Source organism: Anthonomus grandis, chromosome 2, assembly GCF_022605725.1.
Source record: "Anthonomus grandis grandis chromosome 2, icAntGran1.3, whole genome shotgun sequence".
In the NCBI taxonomy this organism is placed as follows: domain Eukaryota; kingdom Metazoa; phylum Arthropoda; class Insecta; order Coleoptera; family Curculionidae; genus Anthonomus; species Anthonomus grandis.
The window spans coordinates 16932347-16943361 of NC_065547.1; the positions used below are offsets into that span (position 1 = coordinate 16932347).

Here is an 11015-nt window from a genome sequence, read left to right on the forward strand (position 1 = left end):
TGTTAAAATAATAAAAAAGGAGAATATTCTTCAAATGATGATTAAAGCTGTCAATTTCACATTAACAAATATCGAAAATTCAATAAAATTAAATTTTCCTTGTTATAAGCAAGTGGAGAATTTTTATATATAATTTTAATTATTACAAGTAAGAAATGTGTTGGTAATTTATTAAGCAGTTTATATATTTTAATCAAGAATTTCATAGAACTCTACTTGTTTAGTTATTATGTTATGTAATATATAAATTATTGACACATGATTGTCCAAAGATATTATGCCTCTTTTAAGAAATTAACACAAAATTTAGCATATAAATCTTAATTTATTATGGTCACACTATAAAATCTGACTGATTAAAAAACTAAAAGGAATTAGAGGATAATTATCACGGTAACATTGATAAACGTAACTATAAAAATATATGGAATTATAACATTTTTTTATTACATTTTTTTTTCTCTTCAGAAAACACTAGTATTGTTAATAAGTTCTTCTGCTCTCCCATGCAGGGTGTCGAGGAGGCGGGCATAGAGCATATACTTTTCTCGTTAGGTTCTTTTTTCTGTAACAAAAGGCATAATTAGATAATTGATTTAAAAAAATGATATGAAAGCAATGTTATACCTATATTCTCCACAGGTTGGGTTGGGTTGGGTTGGGTTCGGCTGAGTTGGGTTGGATTGGGTTGAGGACGCGGGCATAGGGCATATACTTTTCTCGTTAGGTTATTTTTTCTGTAACAAAAGGCATAATTAGATAATTTATTTATAAAAAATGATATGAAAGCAATGTTATACCTATATTCTCCACAGGTTGGAAGTCCGTTTCTGGAAAGAGCGGTACCAAAGTAGTAATATCGTCATCAATCTTAATTTCCTAAATACAATATAATAAAGAATGTATGGTTAAAAAAAAAATAAATATTAAAATATTAAATTACAATGACAAAACATTTGTCACAATCAGAAGATAATGTTGCTAAAAAAAGAATTTTATTTGTTTAAGAATCATCCAGGACTTGAGAGGCACTTGTCAGAGCGAAAATCAGTTTTTTGTAAATCGCGAATTAATTACATCAACTTTCTCTAAAAAATTCTTAATAAATTAACATAATAATATCTCATATTTATATCATGAACATGTATAACGAAAACTGATTTTACGAGGTTATGCTGTTTTAAATTATTATAGCATATTTAAACAAAACAGACATGGTCTGTTGATTTGCTATTTTACAGATAAACCATACATTTCCATATCACATTGAAAATAAACCATAAAATATAAATTAAAGAATTAATTGTGCTTGGTAACCACATAGCAAAATTATATGTTTTACAAATAAATATGAAATTGTATAGTTTACTCTCCCAGAGAGACTTTTATAATTAAATATATATTTAAAATATATATAAAACTAGAAAAGGGATTTTCATTGTGAAAGCGAATGATTAATAGTAAGCCATGCACATTATGCCATTAGCACTAGGCACTTCTACAATTATCTACTATTTACCACACGCTAATCATTATACTCCGACTTTTGATACCTCAAGACGATAGCAAGAGTTGCCTCGCCGAATGAAAAATCCGCCACCCATTGCAATAAGTAATTACATGCATTTAACAAATTGGCCATTAAGCTAGGTTTAATCACTTATCGCATAAGATGGCTCTAATATATAAAGACATCACATAGTGAAATCTTTTGGGGGTAGGGGGAGATCATAACCTAATATCTGAATCTAAGTGCGTCAAGAGTTTTGGTTACAGTCGGGCCGGATAACCCCTGGATGCATGTTGAGCTACAAATGTGAGTAAACTGATGTTTTATTTGCTTGCAATGCAAAACTCACTGCTCATACTAATTGAATATTGCTTTGCTCATTTGTAATTTTGTTTATGTTAAATAGGTTTGTCCTAGTATTTTAACAAAATTTAACATTTTTCTAAGAGCAATAAGTATACATCTTCTAAAGTGTTATCAAACCCAGACATTCTAGTTATGCGATTATCATCACATTTCCACCATTGATCGTTATAATTAACTATAGATGTATAATGACCAGATCCAATAGTGTTTCCATGATGTTTAACAACACTTTTTACTCGGAATATTTGATCATCCAAAATAACACTTTCAGAGGCAAAATTGTAAAATTTGGTATTTATCTTATTCCCTTGAGGGCCAATTCTCTGAAGACATACTACCAAATATTTATGGCATATAACCACTGAGCGTGTTTTTAGATTATTGTTACAGTATGGGCATAATCTATCAGAGTCTTTTAGCATTAACATTGAATTAAAATCAATTAAATTGCCACAGTTTTCAGGAAAATAAAGAAAATGAGTGTATATTAATTGTTCATTTTCATTCATATTAATATTACAGTTTTGACAATTTAAAAGTTCATGACCATTAGCTTTTATGAAAACGCTAAAATCATCTGCATCTAATCTTCTGATTAAAGATTGACAAAATGATTGAGCGTCCATTTGTTGATTTACAGCAAAATTTTCACCATTTCGACCAGACACCAATTGTCGAACTTTTAATGTGGAATTAATTTTGGTCAGCATAATATCATTTAGAATACTGTTTAGCGCTGTATTTCGCTTTGAAATGGATAAGCGAAATTCAGGTAAACATAAAAATGACTGTACGATGCTATTTGCATAACATGATACCATATCGGTATTTAATAAAGCAGGCGGTTTAGTAAATAAGTTGGGGTTGTTTTCGTCATCTGAACTAATATCTACTACCATATTGTCATTATTATCTTCTACACTTTGGTAAGTAGAGATACCCAATGAATTTTGTGTTGGTAAAATTTGCATTTGCTTGGTATTAAATTTTAGTTCAGTAGAGCCTTTTGTAGATTGTTTATTTTTATCAACGTTTTTTACCTGCTTGGGAATAAAACCTTTATCATAAATACTAACCACTAGTGATTTATGGTGACTATACACAGTATTGTAAATATTGTAACTCAAATTATTAAAATTACTAAAAAGCCAATCAATTTGAGTTTTTGATTTTGTAGTTGATTCGCCAACACTCAATTTGCAACTTAAACCTTTAGATATTAAACAATTTTTCAAACCATTTTCATTTTGATTGATAATATCTTGATTAAAATCACCGATGATTAGGATATCACTTTGTTGATCAATAATCTCTTCCAAACAAAATTTAGCATGTGCAATGCTCAATTTTGGGGGAATATAAACTGCTATGACATAAATTTCATTCAAGTAAAATGTGATTGCTTGAAACACTATACCACAGAAATCTTTGGTGTATTTTTTCACTGACTTTATTTTTGCTGATACATTTTTTTTCTTGAAACAAATTATGCCAAAGGGTTTACTTACAGTTTGATCGTTATTCAGGTTGGCAAACACTTCAAAATCATTTATTTTTAAATTTTGTTTCTTTTTAAGTAACCAGGTTTCAACAAAAATTAGGAAATGTGCGTCTTTAAAAATGGGATTATTTTTTATAAAATTAAAATTTTTTGGTAGACTTTGCACATTTTGATAAGCAATAAGGTATTTGACATTGGAATCATTAAGATACTGAGTGTCATACCTGGATGTTATAAGTTTGTTTTCTTGCATATTTACCAGTTCTTTATAAGCGGCATCCTTTTCGGTTACCGGTTTGGGGGCCTTAAAGTTACCAATGATGTAGAGGCCACTAAGCTTTGTGGCCCGACTACAAGCAACATAGGTACTGGTTCTCGTCATGCGATTTCCAACGTGAACAGCCACCTGTTTGTAGGTGGCACCTTGACTCTTGTGGATTGTAATTCCTTCACTGATTACAAGAGGAAACTGAAGACGCTCAACGTGAACATTGCTGCCTTTTTGAACTTTAATAGCTCGTGCAGCTTTTTCTATGGGCGTCCAGGTGTATAACACACCCATAGACTTCTTAAGGGATTCGTTTCTCTTGCGGCATTCCTGGCCTGACTTGGAATCGAAGAACTCCATCCACACTCTGAATGGAATTTTATTTCGGTCATAGTCTATTTGACGTAGGATGCCTGTTGCACCATTGACTATTCCATCACTGGTGTCCACATTCATTGAAATCATATATTTGGCATCTACCTGCAATATTAAATTTAACATTAGGCCAAAACTCTCCCCCTTTTTTAAGCTTTTTGCGTGTTCCAGAAATAAATTTTTTAGTCGTTCTGAGCAACTCCCTTTGATAACGTCTCTGGCTTGACTTACGGCTCGCTCGGTTTTAAATGTAGACAGTTTCATTTCATTGAATGCATCTACTTCTGCATTGGTGCAAAATAAATGCATAGTGTCTTCAGGAATTTGGTCAATACTGTCGACTTCCCTGGACTTGATCAATTGCACATCTTCGTCGGTCATTTTACCAAACGCCATATTATTGAGGGCAACTGCAAAAGACTTATCTTCACTCTGTCTCATTATTTCTGAAAGTTCAAAATATTTAAAATGATCCCACAGATACGTCCCGCATAATTCTTTATACGGATTTGTTTTTACCGGGCAAAAAATATACATATCCCTTACTGGGGGTAATTGACGATTATCGCCGCATAAAATTATTGAAATATTTCCAAAGATGGCGTCAGATTTAAAGATTTGCTGCAATCTACTGTTAATATGGTCAAACAATCTGGCGCCAACCATGGAATATTCATCTACAATAATTAATTTTAAGTCACACAAATTACAATATATAGTATTAACGGTGTCATGGTGTAACGGAATTAGTTCTTCACCATACTGACTAACGGGTAACGATAATGCCGCATGTAAGGTTATACCTCCGATATTAAATGCCGCTTTACCTGTAGGCGCACAAAGTAACACTTTTAAACTTTCAGGATTATTTCCCGGTATTGAGTTGAAATGGCGCAATAACGACTGGGTTATTGCCGTAATCAGGTGACTTTTGCCTGTACCTGCTGGACCACTAAGTGTGCAGTAGAAAGTTTCCCCTTCAATTAGACTGTCTTGCACGACATTAAGGAACTGATACTGCTTGTGATTCAGTTTGCTTATGAGGGCTTCATACTCTGAATCGCTTATCTGATGAGGCGTTGGGAAAGCGATATGTTTTACTGGCGCTTCGTCGTCTTTCTTATCGATGATGTGATTGAATGGATCATAAATGGGGTTGTCTAGTCCATAAGGCATAAACTCATCATCGATTTCTCCACCGAATCCACCATCGTCTAATTGATTTGATCGGTCTTCGGCAAGTTTCAGGGCTTCGTCGATTACCTGTTCATCTAAGACATTGAACTTTTGTCGATTTGCAACAATCTCTTGGTATCGATCTTTGTATATGGTCTGTTGATCAATGTTGTCATTTTCAACTTCATCCACTTCATTTCGCCATGGGATGTATAGCATTATTTGTTCCCTATAATAGTTAAGAGGGTCTTGCTGAAGTCCATAACAACGGTAGGCTAAAATTTTAGCATGACCCCTTTTAACTAAAACGCCACTTCCATCTTTTAAGGGTAAACCATTAGCCTTTGTTTCTGCTTGTTTCTTAAAGAAATCATAATAGGCCGCAAACTCAGCCAAACATATGTTTTCCATCTCATCAGGCCGCTGTTCATAGTGTTCTATAAGACCATCACAATAAATATTGGGATCGTCATTGTCCATTTCTTTAAGTTGTGCTAATGGTTTCAACATTTTTGTCCTTTCCCTGATTGGATTTGTATGTATGTATACATAGGAGGTACAGGTGTCATGCATCGGTAGTTGTAACACGCTGTAGGCGGCTTCCTGGGCACTTACTTCGCTCGCATTTAAGAAAGCTGCTGCAAGAGATTTAAGTTTGCCCTTAACATCTAAATTACCTTTTTTAATTTCTTCCATAGTCTTCATTAAAATATCAGACACACCTCTTTGGGACTTATTGATATAGTTGACTATGTAGGTGCAACAACCATATGGCTCAAAAACTAATTGAATGTCCATGTTGCTCTTCATCATGGAGAACATTTCAGCATTAAAGTTGTTAATAAAACCATCTTTTGGCAGCCTTTCTAAAAATAAAGTGGTTTTAAAAATGTTGTGCTGTATAACATTAAGATACTCATCCTTAGACATACCAAGGTCAGCCAAAAAGTTTTCAAATGATAAATCTGGTTTATCCTTAAGCCTACGCATTATCATTAAAAACTTTTCAGACATGGCCTTACGTAAATCCGCTTCCTTGGTTTTGTCAATTTTTATTGGCGTTAGAATTACCGATTTATCCATTGGCAGGAATGGGATACCATACCTGCAAACTTTGTGTCCCCGCACTTCTTTTTGACACGATTTAGAATGATGATGCGTATTAAACTGAATTATATCACGGACACTTTCTAAATCACTATTACAAGTAATATACCGGTTCGCGAATTCGGCACACTCTTTGAAACTTTCTGGTGTTTCTTGGAATTTTGGAGCATTGGATAACCACAATAACCCGTGAACATGAGGAGACCCACGATGTTGAAATTCTATGCGGTAATAATGATGCTCTATGGGATTTTGTTTAAAGGGTCCATTTTGACTCTTCATATGTTTAAATAGCAGTTTGAACCGATAATCAAAGTATCTGGCACAAGTTATCGGATCTGTTCTAATTAAGCGAGTTTTTTCTAAGTAGGGCATACTCGCGGCCTCTTCTAAAGTAACATCTTTTTGATCAACAACTTGTGCTAATACCTTGATTAATTCGGGCCATGCTGTTTCGGCTGCTGACACGGTAAAAAACAGTGTGGGGATTCCAAATTGGCGAATCATACACAGTAATTTTGTCTTTTCGTGCTTCCAATAAGCAGGTGAACCTGCAATTCTACTAAGAAAATGGAATCCCATGTCACTTCGAATCAGCTGGTCTAGAAAATTTGCTTGTCTTACTTGTCCAGCTGTATATTTTCCATCCTCATTCCTCTTTTTTCTGAGACATGTTGCAATTGCACTGGATAATTGGATTAGTTGACGTTTTTTAAATGTATACAACAGATAGTCTGTCCTTGCAAATCGCCTGTCTTTGTGCTGGAGTTGTATTTTCGTCTGGTCAGAATAGGAGAATTTTGTAAGAAATTGCTTAGCATGTCCACAGAAAAGTGTAGGAAATGAGAGTTCATCGCTAAACTGGTCAAGCATCAAATGTATTGGCGTTTTACCTTCTCCTGGGGCAAAACAGATATTTTCTAGGTTACATTTGTCAAGCAAAGTTTCTTGGCCCCCAGGATTTAAAGGCTCTTCTTCTTCATCTAAGAATTCCTCTAAATTGTATAAATTGTTTTTTTCAATTGAAGATTCTTTTTGAATATTTTTATCGTCATTCTTAGATTCTAGGGGCACTTCCATTGTTTCGAAAAACGCATTATCGAACAATTCTTCAAAATTTTCACTACACACTGTTTTAGAATCCAGTTCCACCACTTTTGAGCCTTCATTTAAGATCTGTGCAGAGGATTCTACTTGAGATCTTAAGTAGCCATTAATATTTTTTTCCCAATCATCTGATTGCTTTATGCCTTCTTGTATGTAAAGAGGTTGTTGACACAAAAATTTTGCCGCTTTTAGAACAACTGCGGGCCGTATGGTTTCCAGGAGATAATCATTTTTATAATTCATTTTTCTCTTGAGCTTAACCTGAATAGTTTGTGTCTCCTCTACATTTCTAGGCAATAATTTGGTCGAAGTATCTATATTTATAGGGACATTGACTATTTGGCCAGTTATGTAACACTGTCGTGCATATCCTACCTGTCGGATTTGCATGAAAGGTAACCTGGCCGACACCATCCTTTCTTCAAGGATAGTCAGATCTTTTAGCTCAACTGGTATAGGGTGAACAATATTATGATTGCCGGACCAGAACTTTGGCAATTGTCCTTTATAAATATTTAATGAGCAAGACTTGCAGAAGAAAACCCCATCATTGCAAATTTGTGTAGTGAATTGGTTTCCAAATTTGTTTTTTAGTACTTGTAGATCTATTTTTTTACATGAAGTGGGAAACCATAATCGCAAACAACAACTGCATACAATGGTGGGGCCTTCTCTTAATGCTAGTTCAAACTTGGTTGGGTGATTGGTTCTAGTAGGTTCTGGCTTCTTTTCAATTTTATCTATAGGTGATATTTTTTTAAAGGAATCATTAACTTTTTGTTTCTTTTGAGTGACAATTTTTGATGACAATGCATCATTGTCATCAATAACCGTCAATGATTTTCGCTTATTAAACTGTGTTACAATTTCATTAAATTTTACCTTGCTGGTACTATCCTCTGGAACCATATCTTTGGGCAACTTTTGTTGCAAATTTATAGGCTTACCAGGAATTTCTAAATTTTCCTTTTTGTCACCACTGTCTTTCTTTACCATCTTGCTGGACATATATTTTTCTTTATTCTGGAGTCTTGTTGTCTTAGCAGACTTCTTACTCATTTTTGGCATCTAAAAATCCATTGAACATACTTTAATCATTAGCCTAGCTTTATTTTTGTAATTAATTAATTTGAAATCTATATCAACCTGATGTTCTATAAGAATTCAAAGACCTTCTCTGATTTATGATTTTAGGTTTTATTAAGAATTGAATTATTTTATTTTATTTAAAATTAAGAATTAAGAATTGATATATAAATATGTATAGAACTTACAATATATAGAACAATACGATAAACTGGATGAATGAAATAAAGTATCTAGGCTTTATAATTAATATTGAAAAATTAAGTATCTTTCAATAAGATATAAAAGATTGTAAAAGTTTTTTTTGTCAAGAATTTTCCAAATTCTTTAGCTTTTTGCAAGGTTGACAATATTTAAAACAATTCTCCAGCTTCATTCTGAATATTGCTCTACCTTTTATATTTAGCCTACAATTACATAATTAGTAAGAAGAGGAGGAATTCATTTGTGTCTTCCTCAAAGTTAAATTTATTTCCATCTTGTAAAAACGAACAAAACCTCAATAATGGTCTCATAATTTTATTTTAGTTATTAAAATAGTCATTTTAATGCAGTGTGTTGATCTTTGCGATTTTATAATTTACAAATTAGTATTTCCTATTATTAATAGTTTTTTTTACAGTAAGATACACACATATGAGTAATAAAAGCATTTTTTAAAGATGTCAATAGTTACCCAGGAATAATTTAAAAATTAACTTCCATTACGTAAATTAGCATAATTGTCATGAAGAATACTTTATATTATAAGATTAGACTCACAATAAACTATTGTAATTATTGTAAATAACTGCAAGTAGATTGACAACAATTAGTTTTAATTGTTGCTTTAGGAATAACTTTTAAAGTTACCATAAATACTTTTAAAACACCACTAGACAAAAAAAAATTGTATGTAACAATGTTTCTAGTTTTGTTTTATACATTAAATTTCTTTACATTTTATATAATTAAAAATTAATTTACACCTTCGAGTATACATGTTATAAAATACCTTTAATTTAGATCCTTTAAAGCCCTAAGTAGTCTAACCTATATAACCTATAGCATGCACATCTTTTACATCTGTAATCATATATTTAGGATAATGGATTTTAAAGCTGTTTAAAATTTATAATATTGATAATATATAATTTGGATAAAACTTACCTTTGTTTTTGTAGATTGGAACTATGGAAGACAAATACTATAGGATGCAATGAGTAAAATTTTTCCAAAAACCTTGCTTGGTTTGTCAATGGAGCACAGCACTTTTAGATCTAATCAGTTTAATAAGTGTTGGGTGCTTGAAAATCTAGAAATGAAAGAATATAAACGTCTAACTAAAAACTGTTGATATATATTCTAATATTCCTCAAAATTAGCACAAAGGACACATTAAGAAATTCCAAAGGAACTTCAACTACTCTTATGATGCAAAAACGGAATATAAAATGAATGTTTAAATTGTCTTTTTTACCTATCCATATTTATAATATAAATGGATATTAAAATTACTGTGTGGTCATTAAGCAATTCACCTGCCCAACGATTTTCAGATTTTTTTTGATTGTTTAGCAAGCTTACCTTAAATCGATTACATTAAAAGAAAAAAATCCTTGAATGAACCAGTTTTTAAGAAAAAAACGATAATTTACGTTGTATTCGACCATATACAAATTTGTTATGCTTATATTTACTTATGAACACAATAATATTAGAAATATACTATGGTATTATCATGGGCTAACGACTTTTCTATTGATCTAAAATATTTTTATTTTGTCCCTCCATTAAGTAAATAAAAATATAACAATATGAAAATAAGACTTTTTGTTAACCACATTGTCTTGTTTACTTTTAGAACGTTGACGTTTATAGTGTCAAATATCAAATTATTAACATATCCTGTTCCGAAAAATTGAACAAAATCTTCCACATTGACAGATAATATAACTTATGACAGATAATATACTTAAATTAATATAAAAACTTACCTTTGATTTTGTAGAATAAAACTAACTGGGCGAAATAAAATCTAAAACATTCAATGAGCCAAATTTGTCAAAAAACTGCTTGTTTGAGGACTTTAAAGGAAGCAATCGCCAGCACAATAAAACTCAACTGCTTACGCCTCCAAATCACTTACCTAAAAATGACAAACGAACAAACTTATAACTAAAACCGATTAATATAACTTCGAAATAATTAATATTCCTCAAAATAAGCACAAAATAAACCTTAAAAATTTCCCGAAAGAAATTTTATAACGCTTATAATGCACAAAGGAATCTAAAATGAATGTTTATTTACGCTGGTTACCCCGGATACCGCTCCATATACGTTTATTTGTCAAAAGCACGGTTAACTTTGTCCTTGTAGTTTTAAGGTGCTTCTATGTAGCGATGATTTAATGGAGCAATTCGCAACGGCGACATTTAAGCGTAGTCGTCACTGCCGAACTTTTTTTTTGCTAGGTTTGGGTTATATTCATTGTAGGATTTTACGAATAGGTTTCTGGGTTTTTGTATATAATATTA

General features: G+C 32.1%; 1 protein-coding gene across 8 annotated transcripts; it reads right to left on the minus strand.

The window, feature by feature from the left end:
• Positions 1-305: 305 nt before the first annotated feature.
• Positions 306-10797, minus strand: LOC126733616 (uncharacterized). 8 transcript variants are annotated; one of them, XM_050436983.1, is made up of 6 exons: positions 10473-10797; positions 9646-9790; positions 3602-8478; positions 801-830; positions 628-737; positions 306-565 (listed from the first exon to the last, which is right to left on the minus strand). In XM_050436983.1, the coding sequence occupies exons 3-6, from the start codon at positions 8476-8478 to the stop codon at positions 552-554; spliced, it is 5031 nt and encodes a 1676-aa protein (XP_050292940.1). In that variant the 5' UTR covers positions 9646-9790; positions 10473-10797; the 3' UTR covers positions 306-551. The 8 variants fall into 8 exon arrangements, with proteins under 8 accessions (XP_050292940.1, XP_050292945.1, XP_050292941.1 ...); XM_050436988.1 differs by lacking the exon at positions 628-737 and having other exon boundaries at positions 801-879; positions 3637-8478; XM_050436984.1 differs by lacking the exon at positions 628-737.
• Positions 10798-11015: the final 218 nt, after the last annotated feature.